At 37.5% G+C, this 18,700-nt stretch overlaps 1 protein-coding gene across 5 annotated transcripts in view; it reads right to left on the bottom strand.

The window, feature by feature from the left end:
• Positions 1 to 18,700, bottom strand: part of ggps1 (geranylgeranyl diphosphate synthase 1) — a 76,457-nt gene that overhangs the window by 45,126 nt on the left and 12,631 nt on the right. For 3 of the 5 annotated variants that reach the window (XM_069885146.1, XM_069885143.1, XM_069885144.1), the window contains exons 2-3: positions 13,557 to 13,610; positions 975 to 1,073 (exon numbers count right to left, since the gene is read on the bottom strand). In XM_069885146.1, coding sequence (XP_069741247.1) covers positions 975 to 992 — 18 coding nt within the window. In that variant the 5' untranslated portion in view covers positions 993 to 1,073; positions 13,557 to 13,610. The remainder of the gene's footprint in view (positions 1 to 974; positions 1,074 to 13,556; positions 13,611 to 18,700) is intronic. The other 2 variants (XM_069885142.1, XM_069885145.1) reach the window with 1 other exon arrangement.

Here is an 18,700-nt window from a genome sequence, read left to right as displayed (position 1 = left end):
CTTAGCTCAAGGGGCCAAACTAGGCAGATGGGCTACCCTGGGTCTTCCTGGGGATTCGCACCGCACCAAAAGAATTCAATGCCTCAGCAGCTGAGATGGTGTATGGTACACCCTTGGTGATATCAGGAAAGTTCTTGGCTGCCGCCAAGGACCAAGAGGAGCCAAAAGCCTCATTGACGAAGCTGCAGGAAAGACTGGATATTCCAGCCCTTCCGCAGCCTCTGCCGCAGAGTCAGGCCAAGTCCCCAAAAATTTAGAGACCTGAGAGTACGTTTTCCTTTAGAGGGGGCACACCAAACACTTCTGCACCTTTATATGGCTGCACAAAGGGCCATATAAAGTAGTCAGAAAACAGGTCAACATGTGCTGGATATCAGCAGTAAGGAAGAGACTTTCACCATCAATCATCTCAAGCCAGAACATCTGAACATTAGCCAAACGGTCTCCACTCAGCCCCTGCGACACAGAGGTAGGCCACCGAAAGCGGGAAACAGCGCCCCAATTGCTGGTTTGGGGGGTCGTGTAGCAGGTCGCTCAACGGGACATGACCCAGCGCACAAGATGGCTGACGAAAACAGCGACCGCACAGAGGCCAGTGACCTTCATCCCAGGTGGCAACCTGCACGGCAGTAAACAAGCAAATAGCAGGAACGTCAACCAATCCAAGGCCGGCGCTGTTGTGACGTCACTTGTCAGCAGCAAGGAGTGAATGTAAGCAGAGTGGCCAGTGCAATAAACCAGTCTGACTTCTTGGGTGTGCCATTTTGTCACAATGGCCCACAATGCCAGTCACTGCTTAAAACAGGGTGTGAGTAATAGTCAATTACAAACTTTGAATTTCAGGAATGATATGAAGCATCACTGCATTTAAGTGTTGATGAAAATCTTGAACTCTCCAATCCCACAACAAATGACTTCAAAAATCTAACAGCTGGCTGCTCCAAGGTGTTTGACACACAACACAAAAGCCTTACCTGGTAACTGAAGCACATAATGGTAAGGCTCCAGCAGCATCTGTTCAGAAGATCCTTTTTTATTCTCCATAGTTCTCAATTATAGGGTCGACTGCTAATCTGCAAAATAAAACATTTGTAAACAAAGCTGCCATTAATATTTGAAGGAAATGCATTAGTTTTAAAGCATTAAGATTTAGAATTGCACAGCATTCCTTCAGATAAGTGTGGTTTATTTCATGTTTATAGCTATTAAATATAATTTAAGTAGAATATTCTTACCACTCCCACACATTGCATGAATGAACAGTAAAACTGAGAAAATTATTTTTATATTCAACTTTAGTGTCCAGAAGAAATTATGTAATTTGAGATATTTGGTGAAAAGAATATGATTGCTATTTAGCAGCTTTAATGCTAACTAATGACAAGGAAAAAGACTTTCTTGATAAAGGAGCTGGAAGCTGAGAAACCCCAGTACGATAACCAAATGCTAATAAATTAAAATTTTGGGACAAAATGCTCGCTATTCCAGTTTAGCAGTCTTCCAGGATGTCAAGTTCAGGTTTACTGCCATCTGATTGCACATTTCCATCCTGACCAAACAGTGCATCTGGACCATAGTGCACAAACAGTTAAGTACATACTACACTCAAACAACATATATACATAGCATTCTAAACATACAAAATAATTTACAGATTTCTGACTGTTTAACAATCTCATTGCCTGTAGGGGAAAAAGCTTTTTACAGCCTGGCAGTTCTGTTTTTTATGCTCCTATCTCTCTTCCTTGAAGGTAGGGACTCAATGGCAAGGATACCCCACTTCTAAGCTCTGCTCCCTGTTTTTTGCATGATAATTAAAAACTGCTTGGCTACAAGTCAGCTTTTCTATCAAAATGATAAATTTAGTTGCATTTAAGTGGTAATCAGATTTTGATTTAAAACCCTGCACTAATTTATCACGTGGCTCACACCAGCAAATTACCTGCAAACATAATATGCTGGTGTTGGGGGAAGTTGAGGCCCACTTCTCCCATCCACAGATCTATTGCTGGTAGCATTTTGAAGGAACTGTGAAATCAGGACAACATGCCTCCTGGCTTCATTATTATTTCCCAATAGACCAAGTTGACAAATGCTGTTCAGTTTATAACCCACAAGTTGATCATCTGGCAATTCCAGGAATGGCAAGTTTGTGGGGGATTTTGCAACTGCTTGCTAACATTGCATTATATTGTTTGGATATTCACAAGTCACCCACAGTTGTGCCATTTAATAAGGGTTGATTTTAGCATTTCAGACAAATTTCAGCCAGGCAAGTGTCAAGATCTCCCTACCTAGCAAAAAAATACTGAAGGACCAGATTTGTAAACAAATCCAGAACCAAGTTTACACGAAACACCTTTGCATTATCCTAACATTTAAGACCTGCCTGTAAAGTCTGTAGGAAATATCATGTATCATATTATATAATCAGGTTGAAATATCCAATTTTATTCAAGTAAAAACAAAATGTTGGAGCAGCACAGCAGGTCAAATAGTGTTCTTTATATAGCAAAGGACAGGAAGTACCATGAACATCTACCAAAATTTAATGATGTGCTTGATAAACTCCCACCCATGGAACTGGAGTACAAGTAAAAGTGTAGTGAATAGGCATTTTTTTCAGATTAGAATATGGTAGGCACTGCCAAGAGTCAGTTCTGGACTACTGTTTTTTTTTTGAGAACATTAAGAACTTAACAGTTTCAGAGAATGAGCACAAAATACACGTATTATTGACATACAGATTGTACAAATGCACCGAAAATCTTACTTGCTGCAGCCTAACAGGTATGTAAAAAAAAAAGTACAATAGTGAATGCATCACATCTGAAAGACAAATACACAAGATGGATAATAAATATTCAGTAATCTTGGTCTAAAAGAAATTTGCAAAGGTGCAGGCAGTCTTTTGTGCTATATAGTTCATGATTAGTATATAAAAGCCAGAAAGCCTAATAGCTTGAATACTCCTAATATTGTCTAAACAGACTCAGGTCTGGTCAGAACTTAGAAGGGAGACTGCCTAGGAACACCAGGTGCTGTCGGTTTCTGTGAGGGGCATTGAACAAAGTGGCAACTCTTTGCCTTCTGGTAGACAAAAGTTAAAGAATTTCATTTGTTACATTCTGAATATAGTATTATTTGACAATAATGGAACCTTTAGGTTAGATAGGGCAAAGAGGTACAGAAGTAATTCAAGGACCACCAACATGAGTGATTTTGATGGAAATATAGTTAATATCGCAGTAAATTTGTAGATGACAAAACTGGTTAAGTTGTGTAATGGACAGTGAGGAAGGATATCCTTGGCCTAGATCTTGTTATAACTTGACTAATGTGAGGTACAGCACTTGGGCAAGTCAAACCAGGGTAGAACATGCATAGTGAATGGCAGTGCTCTGGAGAATGTTACAGAGCTGAGAAACTGGTGTGCAAATGTATAGTTTCAGGAAAGTGGCAACTCGGATAGACAGGGTTAAGGCAACATTTGGCACCATCTACTTCAATAGGCATGATATGGTATAAAAAAAGGTTAGGACCTCATGATATAGCTGCACAAGGAATTGGTGAGACAACTCTTGGGAGTACTATTCTCATTTCTAGTCACCCAAAGGAAGAATCAGTCAGTTAGAAAGGGTGCAGTGTATATTCATCAGGATGTTGCTGAAGAGGCCAATGAGAGGGGTTGGGTCTTTATTCCCTAGAGCATAGGAGGCTGAGGGGCATGATGAGCATGGATAAAGCAGTGCTCAAATTCCTCAGCTAGACTATTCTTGAACCAGGAAGTATTTGGTTAAGGTGAGAGGGATGAGAGTAAACAGTGACCCACTGGAGGGCAACTTTTTCTACTCAGAGGGTGGTCTCTGTCTGGAACAAGGGGGCACATACAGCTTTGGAAATGGGTACAATACAATGTTGAAAAGTCATTTGGAAATATGGAGGGGAAGTGCTCAGGATATGGGCAGTTTCTTATGCATGAATGTACCTGTTCCATACTGTAGGACTAGCCAACCAATTGCTGACTGCTGAGGGGGAAGATATAACATTTTGTAAAGTGGCAAAATGAGGGTACAGTGAACACCTCTGCATGTCATAGACTCAGGTCTTAAAAAGATATTTGTAAGCCAAAGTCCTCTGCCAACATTTACAGTGGAATGCAAACATTTGGGCACCCAGGTCGAAATTTGTTACTGTGAATAGTTAAGTGAGTAGAATATGAATTAATCTCCAAAAGTCAAAGTTAAACATGACATTCTTTTCAACATTTAAAGCAAGATTAGTGTATTATTTTTGTTTTGTACAATTTGAGTGAAAAAAGGAGCCCAAGAGATCTGAGCTCTCATAACTTTTAGCAAGGCCTCAGATGTTAGCTTGTTAGGGCTTGTAAGCTTGTTAGGAAAGGTGATGCAAATTTCAAAGCTTTATAAAATCCCTGTCTCTTTAAACCTTGTCCTGCAATCAGCATCCATGGTCTCCTCTAAGCAACTGCCTAGCACACTGAAAATTAGATTAAGTGATGCCCATAAATCAGGAAAAGGCTACAAGATAAAGATTTTTCATGTGGCTGTTTCCTCAGTTCGCAATGTAATAAATGGCAGTGAGTCACGTGATGGAGCAGTGGCTGGTCAGGTAAAACCAGCCCTCCACAAAGTTAGTGACAAAAAAGCAAAGCTTTGAAATAAAAAAAGTCGTTAAATAAATGGTACAAGAAAAAGCTGAAGATGGCTTTGAAGAAAGAAAAGTCTACAATGACAAGTAATGAAGAAACAAAGAAATCATCCAACAACAAAGAGGCACTTTCAGGTGGCCAAATTCCCCGCTTATAAAGCCGCATATTATGGCCTGAAAGCGGCTGCTAAAGGGATGACAGTCAACTGGCAGCGCCTGACAGCTCCCACCCAGCTGCCCCTGCCCGGGACATCAGGGCAGGGGCAGCCAGCATGGGCAGCCAGCATGGGCCGTCAGTGCGGGGACGTCCCCACACTGATCCCACTGCCCCGCTCTCTCCCAACAGCCCGATAATCAGTACACTGTGGGGCGACTGGCGTGGGCATTAGTGGTTGGAATGGACGACACGGGCCACCCGCCCAACCCCTGCACGCCCCACAGTGTGGGGACTGATATCAGGCTGTTGGGAGAGCGGGGGCAGCAGGATCAGTGTAGGGACATCCCCGCGCTGATAGCCCACTCCAGCTGTCCCAACTCTGACACCCAACCATCCCAAACCTGACAAAAGCCCGAAGGGACAGGAGGCGGAGTGTGCTCAGAGACGCATCCCATGCAGCTGACCCTTCAGGTGGCCAGTGCTGCATTTTTAGCGCTGCCTCCTGAACGACAATTCAAAGGGTCGCTTCCTCTACTTCAGGCACATTCTTAGCAGAGAATGCATCTGAAGAAGCCCAAGGACTTACTGGAATCTGCGAGCACTCCTGAAGAGGAGGGGCCGAGCAGCGAAGCCGGTAAGTAGACAGCTCGGGGGCAACATCTCAAGGTGGACTAACAATGGCTCATGTCATGGAACCAGAAAAAATGCCAGCGCGCATGCACTGTTCACATTCTAAAAAAGACAAAGAAGAGAGCAGACGCCAGCAGCAGGCTGCTACTAACACAACGGGAAAGCTGCGGGAGAGGCAGCGACAGAAACGGGCTCATTATTGAGCGAAGACATGGAGCAAAAAAGTGCTAGAAGAAGATAAAGAACTACAGAAAAAAAACAAATCCAGATGGTGGATAAAGAGTACTTTGATAAAGAAATAAAACTTTAATGGAAACAATATTTGAATTTAAAGCTATAAGACTATAAGAGATAGATTCAAAGATCCACAGAATGGAGAATATAATGACAAATGAAAAAAAGTGGTGGAAGACAGTGACAGGTGTGGAAATGAAGGTGAATGAATTGAGAAAAACTGGAAGATAGGGACGAAGATCAAGCCACATGACTTATTGGCCCAGAAAATACATTTTAGAGAATTTTTGTAGATGTAATAATACAAAAACAGTGGGCCTAAAAGAAGGTGAAGAAGCCTCAGATATAAAAGGATTTTAAAACAATGGATCCCGCAGATTTTGGGAGAACTCCCAGAGGAGATAGAAAGTAAAAGAGCCCATAGGGCATTGGCACCAAAACCACAACCACAGCAGAAACCACATTCCATACTGGTAAAACTAATGCAATACACAATAAGGGAGAACATATTGGAGCTGGCTGTTAGAAGAGTAAAAGAAAACAGACCACTGGAATACAATGAAATTTTTTTTTCTTCTACCCAGATACAAGCTTCAATCTTTTAAAGAGGTGCAAGGAGTTCAACTTAACAAAAACTTTACTACGGTGGAAAAGTTACAATTATGTACTATGTCATCCTGCAGTTTTGAAGATATTCATTCCCAGTTGGCAAAATAGACAGTTTTCGGATCCGGGAGAAACCCATCACTTTGCGGAACAATTGGCAAGTAAGCAACAAGACGAGGAGCAAGGAAAATAACAAAAGGACTGTTAGTTAATAAAGTACAAAAATAGGTTTTGAAGTTAAGAGTTGGATTATATTAAAAAAGCTTTGTTTTATTTTTTTAGAAATATATATTGTGATTTCTCTGGGGGAGGGATAGTCTACTACAAAATCAGTTGACAATTGCAGTATATACTGCAACCCATGAAGTAAAGGGCATTGTTATCATGCAAAGTAGCAAAGGCAACTCATTAAGGGAGGGATTTTCTGTTTTCTACAACTCTAGTCTTTTGATAATTTTTGTTATTTTCTTATTAATTGTGTCAGTGCGTAAAGAATAAGAACATTCAAAAGTGTGGGTTTAGAGGGGTTCAAGAGGTCAAAATGGGTTGATAGGATGAATACATAGAAATATATGACAATTAATATTAATGGAATTCACAACCAAATTAAAAGGAAAAAAAATACTGACTTCTAAATAGGGAAACACAAGAGGCAGAACATCTCAAACTGGAGACTGGGTAGGTCATGTAGTAGCATCATCACACAATTCAAAAGCCAGGGAGTAGCTATCCTAGCTAATAAAAATTTACCAATTAAAATAGAGAAAGTAATTATAACCCCAGTGAGTGGATATGTAATTATGGTATGCCAGATGTATTCAGTCTTTGAATTTGTTAAATATTTATGTACTTAATGAAGATTATCAGAAATTTATGGAGGACTTTTTTTTAAAAAAAGATAGCAAATATACAAGGACATATCTTACTGGGGAGGTGGGGGGGGGGGGGTAGAATAGACTTATTTTAACCAATAGATAAAACCAGGAAGAACACTACAAAATAAAGCAGCCAAATTTACAGCAAGTTCAATGCAAGATATGAAAAGAATTGCTATATGGAGAAAACAACATCCAAAAGAAAGAGATTACTCATATTACTCTAACAGGTATAAAACTTATTCTAGGATTGATGTTTTTATTGTCAGCCCAAATTCAAGGGAGAGTCCGAAAGACTAAATATTAGGCAAGACTTTTATCAGACCATTCGCCATTATTGTTGGCAAATGCTCTGGAGGATATTCTGCCGAAAAGGTATAAATGGAGGCTGAATCCCATGTTAAAAAAACAAACCTTTCGGAAGTGTACAAAGCAACAAATCAAAATATATTTTGAGACAAATACAAATTCTGTAGCAGACATTTATATTATGGGATGCAAAGAAAGCCTTTATTAGAGGAGAAATAATTAGTTATACAATCAAAATTAAAAAGAATACTGCTGGGAAAGAGAACTGTTGGAGAAAGATAGTAATCATAGAGAAAGATTTAATGAAAAGAGAGGATATGGAAAAAAGAGAGAATTGATAGAGAAAAATTAAAATAGGACACATTACACACATACCAAGTATAGATCTTATTTAAAAATTATGAAAACAAAGATATTATGAATTGGGAGAGAAAACCCACAAAATTCTGGCTTGGCAATTAAAAGCAGAGGAAGCAGCAAAGACTATTATACCAACAAGGGGGATAAGCAGATTCCATATAAACCACAGGAGATCAATGATTTTAAGAAATTTTATAAGCTACTATGACAAATCTAAATCCTTAGGAAGTGTGTCACAATAAACAAATTCTTGTCAAATAGTGAATTACCTCAACTACAATTGGAAGAACAAAATAAATTGCTAAAACTCCCAACAACCACTAATAGGATACACTAATGACGTTACCAAATAATAAAGCACCAGGCAAACATGGATTTCCCACAAATTTTTTTAATAAGATATTCAATAATCTACCAATTTCACCCCACTTAGAGGTAATGAAACAAGTGGGAGACCCAGAATCTGCCCAACTCTTACAAAATGGCTGTAATCTCATTAATTCCAGAAACAGGAAGACCCACTGTCACAGGCTTCATATAGACCAATATCTCGACTAAATACAGACTAATTGCAAAACTATTAGTGGATTTATAATTATTAATCGATTACTACAGAAATTTAAATTACTGGAAAATTCATTAATTGGATCAGGGCACTATACAATGGCCCTATGGCCAAAGTGATAACAAATGGATGTTTCAGATTACTTTAAATTGAGTAGAACAACAAGACAGGGATGCCCACTATCACCTTTGTTTGCTTTAGCTATAGAACCATTGGCAGAACTGATAAGACTCCATGATAAAGAGAATAAAAATAAAAGAGGAAGAATTTAAAATTAGCTTATTTTCAGATGATATTATAGAATACTTAACATGCCAGATAAACAGGTTATACACAAAATTGAAAGAATACAGGGCAATATCAGGATACAAGGTTAATATCGATAAAAGTGAGGTGACGCAGATGCATAAAGTTGACTATATGGAATGTAAAAGGGAATCTCTCTTGAAATGGCAATCACAGGCCATATGTTACTTTGATATCAGAATAGGTAATTTAAATCATTTGTATAAATGAAATTATCAGCCATTAATAAGGAAAATAAGGATTTAGAAGTGGAAAGAACTACCACTAACTTTAATTGGGAGACTAAACTGCATCAAAATGAATGTATTCCCATGAATACAGTACTTATTCCAAATGTTACAAATTCCCTTGACAGGGGAATTCTTTAAAAAATTGAATTTAATAAGAAAGTTCCTATGGAAAGGAAAAAAAACCAAGAGTAGCTTTGGATAAACTAACATGAATATATAAAACAAGGGGGATTGCAGTTACCAAATTTCAAAAACTATTAAAAGGAAGCACAATTAAGATTTTTAACAAACTTACCAGGCAGGAGAAAAACTGGTTAAAATTAAAGGAAAATTTTCCTGAGCACTTACTCTATAAGTGGAATGAAAAACTGGTGCAACATAAGAACCTACCAATACTACATCATATTAAAAATATGGAGAATACATCTAGAACCAAGGATGATAAGTTATCAAATACCAAAAATGTTACTAATGCAAAACCCATGAATTCTTTTTACAATAGATAATTTATTCTTCAAGGAATGGGCAAGAAAAGGAATTAAAAGAATAAAAGATTGCTTTTAAGGAAATAATGTATTGACATTTGAAAAGTTAAAAGTTAAATATGGAATATCACATGGTACAATATTTTTGTATTATCAATTGAAAACATTTAAAAGAGAATCTGGGAGCTAGTCTAAGGTCTAAGGTTACTTAAGAGTACTTCCTTTGAATATTTTGTGACAGAGTATATAGATATGTTTTTGGAAGATAAATTGGGAAAGGTTTGTTAAAGTAGGTTACCTACAAACACTTTAAAATAGATCAGAGAGAGAGAGAGAGAGAGCAAGCCAGCAGAAGTAGCTGGGACTGGAACAGGACAAGCTGGCAAGCACATTTGAAAGATGGCCTGGTCAAAGCCTTTGTGGTTCATGCAAGAAGAGAGGACTGGCTGTCTAATGTTTCACTTGGAATAAGTAAAACAAAAAGGAACTCTGTGGTGACCTGAAAGAAAGAGGTTAGTGTCATGATAATGAATATGTATGAGATGTACCGGAAGTCACGTGGTATGAGAGAGAGAGATAAGAGCACAAGCAGGAGAACAAAGGAAACTGGAAAATAAAGACACTGAGAAGTTTACCTGATAAAACTTGTGTTCGATGTATTATTAACTTCACATTTCGGGCCACAAATGTGACATTGGCGACGAGGATGAAAGAAGCTTGAAGAAAATTAAAGACTAAAGAAGATTACAGAGGATTACAGACAACTTCAAGGTGATAAGAATTTTCTCTGTGACTCAGTACTTTTGGGGCTGGAATATTTCCTCATGGCTGGGGCAGACGGTAACTTTCTAACGCATAGTGGAATTGCTCATTTTGACCCAACGGGTGATGCAAGCGCTGTAAGTGTGAAGTGAAAGGCATGGCTGGAAGAATTTGAATCCTACGCCGACAGTCGTGGCCTATTTCTAGATACCGGTACAGTTGAACAAAAAGCGCAAAGGGCGTTACTTCTTTTCACTGCTGGTCCCACAGTTCGGGAAACATTTAAGACACTTTTGAATACTGGAAGAAAGAATGAGTACTGGAAAGCGGCAGATGCATTAAATGCACACTATGTAGTGACACCGAATGCTACATTTCAACGCCATTTGTTTCGGAGAACGAGACAAGAAGATGGCCAGACAATTGCTCAGTACGTGACGAGACTACGCCAGCTAGCTGTTGGATGCAATTACATGCCAGCTGATTTGGACAACCAATTATTGGATCAAGTCGTACAGCACTGCAGATCAGATAAACTCAGACGACGTCTACTGGAAAGAGGGAGTGAGTTGGAACTCACCGATGCTTTAACCATTGCTGCTGCATTAGAGGCTGTTGAAGGCCAATTTCATACCATGACCCTGAAAGACAACTCAAGCCAGCAAATTAAGAGGCTCTCACATCGCCATAACCAGCCAAGATACACGTCGACACAGGACGTGCAGTGTTATAGATGTGGAAACCGAGGTCACTTTGGAAAAGACCCATATTGCCCGGCCAAAGGCAAAGTTTGCAGAAAGTGTGGAGGTAAGGACCACTTTGCAAACTGGAAAATAAAGACACTGAGAAGTTTACCTGATAAAACTTGTGTTCGATGTATTATTAACTTCACATTTCGGGCCACAAATGTGACAGTTAGCATCTGGAGAACCCTGAAGGGGCAAGTTTTGTCAGCAAGACACTGGAGTGGCTGATTGAAAAGGAATCAGTTGTGGATGTCATCGTACAATAAATCTCTCACAAAACAGAGAAGAACCTTCCTGAGAAGTAACCATTTATTTACCTTTCATGTACCAAAGCCTGATGAACTTTATAAATGTTAAATTCTGTGCACAGTATAAGAATTGCCTGCAACCAGTGAACTTAGGAGTGAGAAGTGAGATTGGACTGTGAACCAAAGAACTTTTCTAAACTTATACACACATTACATACACATTTGCTTTGAATTAGAATGGGGTTAAGTAAGTCAATAGAGATAAGTTAAAGTGTGATTCTATTTTCATGTTTAAAGATCATTAAAAGCAACTTTTGTTTCAGTATCCATTTGTCTTGGTGAATATCTATTGCTGCTGGATTTTGGGATTCTTTTGGCTCATAATTTAATCACAGACACTAATAGTTAAAAAAAATTATCACAAGCGTTTATAGTAAATTACAAAAACAAGAAAAATGATGAATATATAAACCAAAACAATGATGGGAAAAGACTTAAATAGACAAAGAATGAAACTTGGATGAAACTATGTGCAGGTACCATGACCAATACAATAAATAGTATCATACTTACAATACAATTGGCTCCATAGATTATATACACCTCAAAAATTAAAAGAATGGAATTCAACACTATTGGACAAATGCTTCTGTTGTAAACAAGAAATTGGTACAATAGTACATGCAATGTGGACATGTACAAAAGTGAAAACCTTTTGGGAGGATTTAAACAATATTAAATAGAATTACAAAAAGACCCAAAAAATCTTCCTGTAAACAAAAGATAAAGAACTAGGTCTAAAATGAAACAGAGTTCAAAAACTATTCATTATGATCGCACTAGCAGCAAAAAAAAATGCATAATGATAACTTGGAAAATGGAAACCCTTTTAAAATACATAGAAATGGTTCATAAAAATAAACAAGTGTATTCCATTAGAAAAAATTACCTACAACCTAAGAGACAAATATGCTTTATTTGAACAAATTTGGGACCATACATAAAGGCTATTAGGAACCACTAATTTCAGACCTCCATCTCAATGTGACACATTACAATTAACTTAAATTTAAAAATTATAAAAGAAATGGCAGTGAACAGGAACAGTGGAGGTCAAGGCCTGGAAGACCAAGAAAACCTTTGAAGAGAACTGCTTGTAAAATTGCTGAAAAGGCAAATCAAAACCTCTGTTTGACTGAAAAAGACCATCAGGATCATTTAGCAGACTCTGGAGTGGTGGTGCACAAATATAGTACAACTCCAATTAGCCAAAATGGATGGGACAGGGCTCAAGTCAGATAATTTTTTTGATAACTTATCATTTACAAGAAAACAGCCCAGTAGCAACAGCAAATCACTTACATCAATGTTTAAACAAGTGAAAGATTTTTAAGCATTGAAATGTTAAATTCTCACCAAAAATGCTGGCTGCAATGCCGCCAATCCGAGACCTCTCAACTGCCACCCGCCAATCCCTGACACATTCCTATTGCTGCCACTGATCCCTGTGGAGGCTTCCTGGGCCAGGGGAACACTCACTGGAAAGTCAGCAGGCTCCTGCCTCCCCAGTCAAAGAGTTCCTGATGTCCAAGTTCCAATTCCCAATTTCTCCCCTTGGCCTACCACACACCAGAGAGTCCTGTGTACTGAGGGAGGAAGGGAAGGGGAAAGGAAATGCCACTGAGCAGAGGTCCCGCTGTCGCCGGAGGCCACTCTCCTTGATAACGCCGGGACGAGGGATTCTTCCAACTGCTTTCAGCTGCGAGACAGTGGCACACAGCTTGAGAGAGAGAGAAAGAGAGAGTTGGAGAGAAAAGTCAATAGGGGAAGGGAAAGAAGAAATGGAAAGAGAGGGAGTTATCTGAAATGAGGACAATTATTCTAATTTTTTTTAGTACTTTTTTTCCACCTGCGAGATCAGTTCAACTCTGAAAAATTTTTGGATAAGATGATTTCTGATTTGTTTTGGATATCCTCATTTATCCAAAATTTTAAAAAATTTCAGATAAATGAGGATTTCGGAGAATCTGATTTCAGATATTGCCGTTGCACTGGATGACCTTCATGGAAGAGTCACCAGAATAAAACTTTTCCTGCGTCCTCACTGCAAAATGTATGCAAAACAATATCTAAACAAGCCTGATGCACTTTGGAAACAAGGCCTGTGGAAAGAAGTTAAGATAGAACTTGATGGCCACCATGAGCAAAGGTATGCTTGGAGGTGCACAATTTCATGGAGAACTCCTCTCCAACTGTTAAGCATGGGGGTGGATCAATCATGCTCCAAACAAGAATTGAAAAATTCTTAGCTGGCTACAAAAAGTGTTTACAATCTGTGATACTTGCCAAAGGCGGTATTACTAAGTACTGACCGTGCAGGGTGCCCAAACATTTGCTACAGGCCCTTTTCTTTTGTTATTTTGAAACTGTAAAAGATAGAAAATAAAAAAGTAATCTTGCTAAACATATTAAATAAATATCATCTTTAACTTTATGCCTTTTGGAAATCAGGTCATCTTTTACTCAATTAGCTAATCACAGTAACAAGAATTTTGACCAGGTTTGTCCAAATGTGACCTTAAAATCCATTTATGGGTGTCTACAAAAACAGAATGTTAATACAATGGCCAGTATGTTAACATTTCATGCCAGGAACTGCTGGCTGTTTGGTACAAAGTACAATAATTTTAAGCAGCTGTTTTTAATTAAGAAATTGCAAGTGCTGAATGAAATGTGACAACACTCCTTGTGTAGTTAAGAACATTTTCTACGGTAAGCAGTATGAAGCGGAAGAAATGGCTGGAAAGATGTAAATAGGTTGCATTGAATTGGTGTAGAAATTGGGATACTAATTCTGAACTTTCCATTAAATGTGGTTGGAGTAGCTTGAAGAACAAAAGGCAAAAGATCAGATTGTGTGATGAAATGGCAATTCACTGAAAGGCCTGGCTTTCAGTGCCTAAATTTTAACCATCACTTTCTAATCACCACATTTATTCTCTCCATCTTTTCTATTTTTGTTCTGTGCTTGCGCAACTAAAATTACATTGGAAGTTGGTATTTTGGTTTCAGTTCTCTAAGGGTACTCCAACCTGCTAGACCTGTAACAGCTTTTTAACAGCTTCAGAACTTGATACTGTCATTTGACCTACTAGCAGCTTGTATATGCCCCCTTTCAGAATTTGCTCCTGTCAGTTATTCTTTGTATAGCATCTGAATCAGGCATCTATTTTTGCATTCAAAAATTGTTTTGCTGTGTTTAAATGCAGCATAATCCTTACACAAAATATAAACTCCTTAAAAAAAAATCCACCCAATGTATCAACCCCCACAATTTCTGCCACCTACTTAATCCCACCACCAAACCCATTTTCCCCTCTCTGCCTTCTGCAGGGATGGTTTCCATTGTAACTCCCTTAACCACTCATCCCCTTGCTACCTACCCTTGTGACTGGAGGAATTGCTAAACTGGAACCACACCTCCTCCCTCATCACTAATCAGAACCCCAAATAGCCCTTCCAAGGGAACCAACACTTGTGAATCTGCAGGGATTATCTCCTGGATCCAGTGCTCCTGTTGTGGCCTCTTCTACATTGGAGAGACTGGGATATAGATCGCTTCATTGAGCAGCTTCACTGTGTTTTTTTTTTAATTTGAATATTGTATTAAAAAACTTCAATACATATAATTAATTATACAACAAGTGTTTAAATTTAAATTTTCATTTGTTATAACTCCTCCCCTTCCCTCCCTCTCCCAACCCTTCAACCCCTTCAAAGAATATACAAGTAAATTAAACAAATAAAAACAAAAACAGCGTAGTATTGCTGATTGCCGGAGCATCATCACCACCTCTTCTTTCCCCCTCCCCCCCACCAAAAACACACTGGTACTCAGATTTTATATTCTCATTCTCATTTTAAGGAAGGTTAACACAAGTCTTAAGAGGCTGGAAAAACATTTTTACATACTGTTACAGAATGTTAATAAAATCATGATAAAATACATCTTTAAAAGGTTAAGATTGTGAGGTTTAGATGTTAGGTCATATTTCAAACAAACATCTCATTTGCCATGCAAGGGTAGATGGTTTCCAGTTGCCTTTAAAAAAGAATGGGAAGTGCTTGTGAATGTTTCACAAGTAGATGTTAATGGACCAGCATGTTTGAACAGTGTCCAGGGTCAATACTGGGAAATCTTTTGCTGCTATTCTGCTTGAAGCTGGTTGTCCTAAGAGAGGCCGCATGGTTTTGCAAACAGTAAACGTCCATTTTTTTGGGAGAGTATTCTGCAGCAATTTGTGGCGAAGGCTACAAGTTGGCAGACCTGTTACAAGACCCCATTTTCATGATGAGTTCTGAGTTCAGCCTATTTTAAATCTCTGTAGTCAATTGCAGAGGTTATGGCTGGAATAGGGGGGTAAAAGAAGCCTTGGTGGTAACCTGGAAGAGGTTTTTTTTTGGAAAAACCCAAGAGAGGGCAAGTTTCTTCAATAAGACACTTCAGTTGATGATTGAAGGAGATCAATTTGTGTGTCCAACAAATAGCTCTCTGAAACCAACAAAGACCTTGCTAAGAGGTAACTGGAGTTAAAGCACTTTCTTTTTCTAAATTCTGACTTTCTGCCATGTATTGCTTCTTCATATTTGCTGTATAACTGATAATCTGGCCCCACAGATATGCTTTTAAAGTTTCCCATAAAGTAAACTTACTCTGAACTGAACCTTCATTTGTTTCTAAAAAGAAACAAATTTGATCTCTTACAAACTTAATAAATTCAGGGTTTAAAAAAATTTAATTAAATCTCTAATTTCTGCCACTTCAGCAGGACCATATGAAATTAACAATAATGAATGATCAGACAAAATCCTACTCTTGTATTCAGCCTGTCCAATTCTACCCTCCAAATGTGCTGATACCAAAAAAAATCTATTCTTGAAAATTAATCACGACGCCCAGAATAAAATGAAAAATCTTTTTCGGTCGGATTCATCTGTCTCCATATTTCCACTAAACTCCCCCATCAACTCAATTATTCTTTGCCATGTTAGTTTTCTTCACAATTTTCGAAGATTTATCCAACAGTGGATCCAAACAACAGTTAAAGTCCCCTCCTACTAGAATATTCTTATTTGATTCATTCAAATATATCAGTAACAAATTCTATATCATCTTCATTCAGTGCATACAAGTTCATCAAAGTCCAAGCTTCTGAAAATATTTTAGTTACCCTTCAAAACTCTACCTGCATTAGCAGAAAAGGACTCCAAAAGGACTTTTTAATGTATCAAAATTGCTACTCCGAGCTAGAATTAAAAGATGCTATCACCTGCCCAATCCCATTTCAACTTTCTCAGTCAGAAAAGTCTCTTGTAAAAATGCATCTTCTTCTTCTTGATATAATGCAACGTTTCCTTTTTATCAGATGATTAACCCCTTTAACATTAAATGCCGCAAAGTTCAAATTACTCATTGTTCCCTTCAAAATGGCACCCAACATAACCCTTACACAAAATATAAACTCCTTAAAAAAACCCTAAAACTACCAATATATAAAATTATATTAATCAAATAAAACTCCCAATATATGAAAAATAAAAATAAACCCCCCCAACAAAAAAAAACGTCTTAAGTGGTTTCCCCTCCCCCACTCTATTAACCAGATGTGGTCAAAATCACTAGTGGCAGATGAATTTAGAAAAAGAAATTGCACTATTAAAGAAGAAATTTCAGGAAAATTCAACAGAGGACAATAAGATACAGTTGTCTAAATTGAAACTATGGAAACTTATACTTCTGATACAAGTTTATTTCCAGGGTCATTTTCAAGGGCATTAAGAACAGTTATACCAAAGAAAGAATGAGACCCATTAAAAGTAGCTTCATATAGACCAATATCTTTATTGAATGTAGATTACAAGATTGTAGCAAAGGTATTAGCAAACAGATTGGCTAATTTCTTACTGAAATTAGTACATGTGGATCAAGCAGTATTTATCAAGAATACGTATTCAGTTGATAATATTACTAAATTAATTCAAGACAGCAACTCAACCAACCAATTATACTAGTGCTACACCCAGAAAAGGCCTTCGATCACGTGGAGTGGAACTTTATATATTAAGGTGTTAGAAAGATTTAAATTTGGACCACTCTTTGCAGGTTGGGTTAAGGCATATACTAATCCTTCTGCTCAGGTGGTGATGAATGAACAGATTTCGCCAGTATTTAATTTGTTCAGATCAACTAGACAGGGCTGTCCGCTGTAACCAGCCTTATTTGCATTAGTTTTAGAACCTTTGGCCCAAGCAATTAGGCAAGAAATTAATATTAAGGGAATTACAATTAGTAGAAGAGTATGAAATTAATCTGTTAGCAGACAATGTGTTGATATATTTGTTCCATCCTCAAAATTCTTTAGAATCATTACAAAAATTTGTGGAAACGATACGGAGTAATTTCGGGTTATAAAGTAAATTGGGATAAAAGTGAAATATTACCAATATCAGATGAAGACTAGGCAGATTGTATACAGCTTAAGAAATTTAAATGGTCTAATAAAATTAAGTATTTAGGTGTAATACTGGATAAAGAATATCAACATTTATACAGCTTAAATCATATGCCTTTATTAAACAAGATTAAATTTGATTTAAATATAGTTGGAAGGAGTTACCCTTAACACTTATTGGACGAGTAAATTGTATTAAAATGAATATATATATCTTCTTATTCAGTGTTTATTTCAATCCATTCCAGGTGCTGTACCAGGAAAATTCTTTAAGAAATAAAATAAAGCAGTTCGTTTGTTTTTATGGAAAGGTAAGTGGACTAGAGTTTCCATGCAAAAGTTGACATGGAGGTATGATTTAGGAGGTCTTTAACAACCACATTTTCAAATTATTATGAAGCAGCACAATTAAAGTTTATTAATAGATTGTTTGATACTGATCAACCTCCAGTGTGGGTGAAGGTGGAGATGGACCAAACTCAGGAAAGAAAAATACATCACTTTATATATAAATGGAATCCATTGCTTCTACAGCAGTATAAATTTCCAGTATTGAAACATTTGATGGGGGTATAGAAAAAATGGAATCAACTTATATGATGGAAAGATAAAATTTCAGTTACGACACCATTATATCAAAATCAGATAATTTAATTTTCTATGAATAATCTTCATTTGAAGGAATGGGAATCAAAAGGAGTGATATTAGTGGAGGATTGTCTTGAAGAAGAATTTCTTTTAATAGACTCAGAATTTTGGGATATAACAAAATACTTTATTTGTTTATTATCAAGTACGAGATTTATTGTTTGAATGTTTTGGTAGAGAGTTAGTATCACCCGGTCAAATGAAATTTGAGAGATTAATGGCTGATCAGGGGAAAAAGAGATTTGTCTCAGAAATGTATGTTATTACAGGAAAAGATGTATTTAAAACAAAAGATAAATGGGAGGACTTATCTATTCCTATATCCGTAGAGGAGTGGTCTGAAGTGCCTTGATTGT

This window comes from Narcine bancroftii, chromosome 6 (assembly GCF_036971445.1).
Source record: "Narcine bancroftii isolate sNarBan1 chromosome 6, sNarBan1.hap1, whole genome shotgun sequence".
Lineage (NCBI taxonomy): Eukaryota > Metazoa > Chordata > Chondrichthyes > Torpediniformes > Narcinidae > Narcine > Narcine bancroftii.
This window is presented reverse-complemented; position numbering and strand designations above follow the sequence as displayed.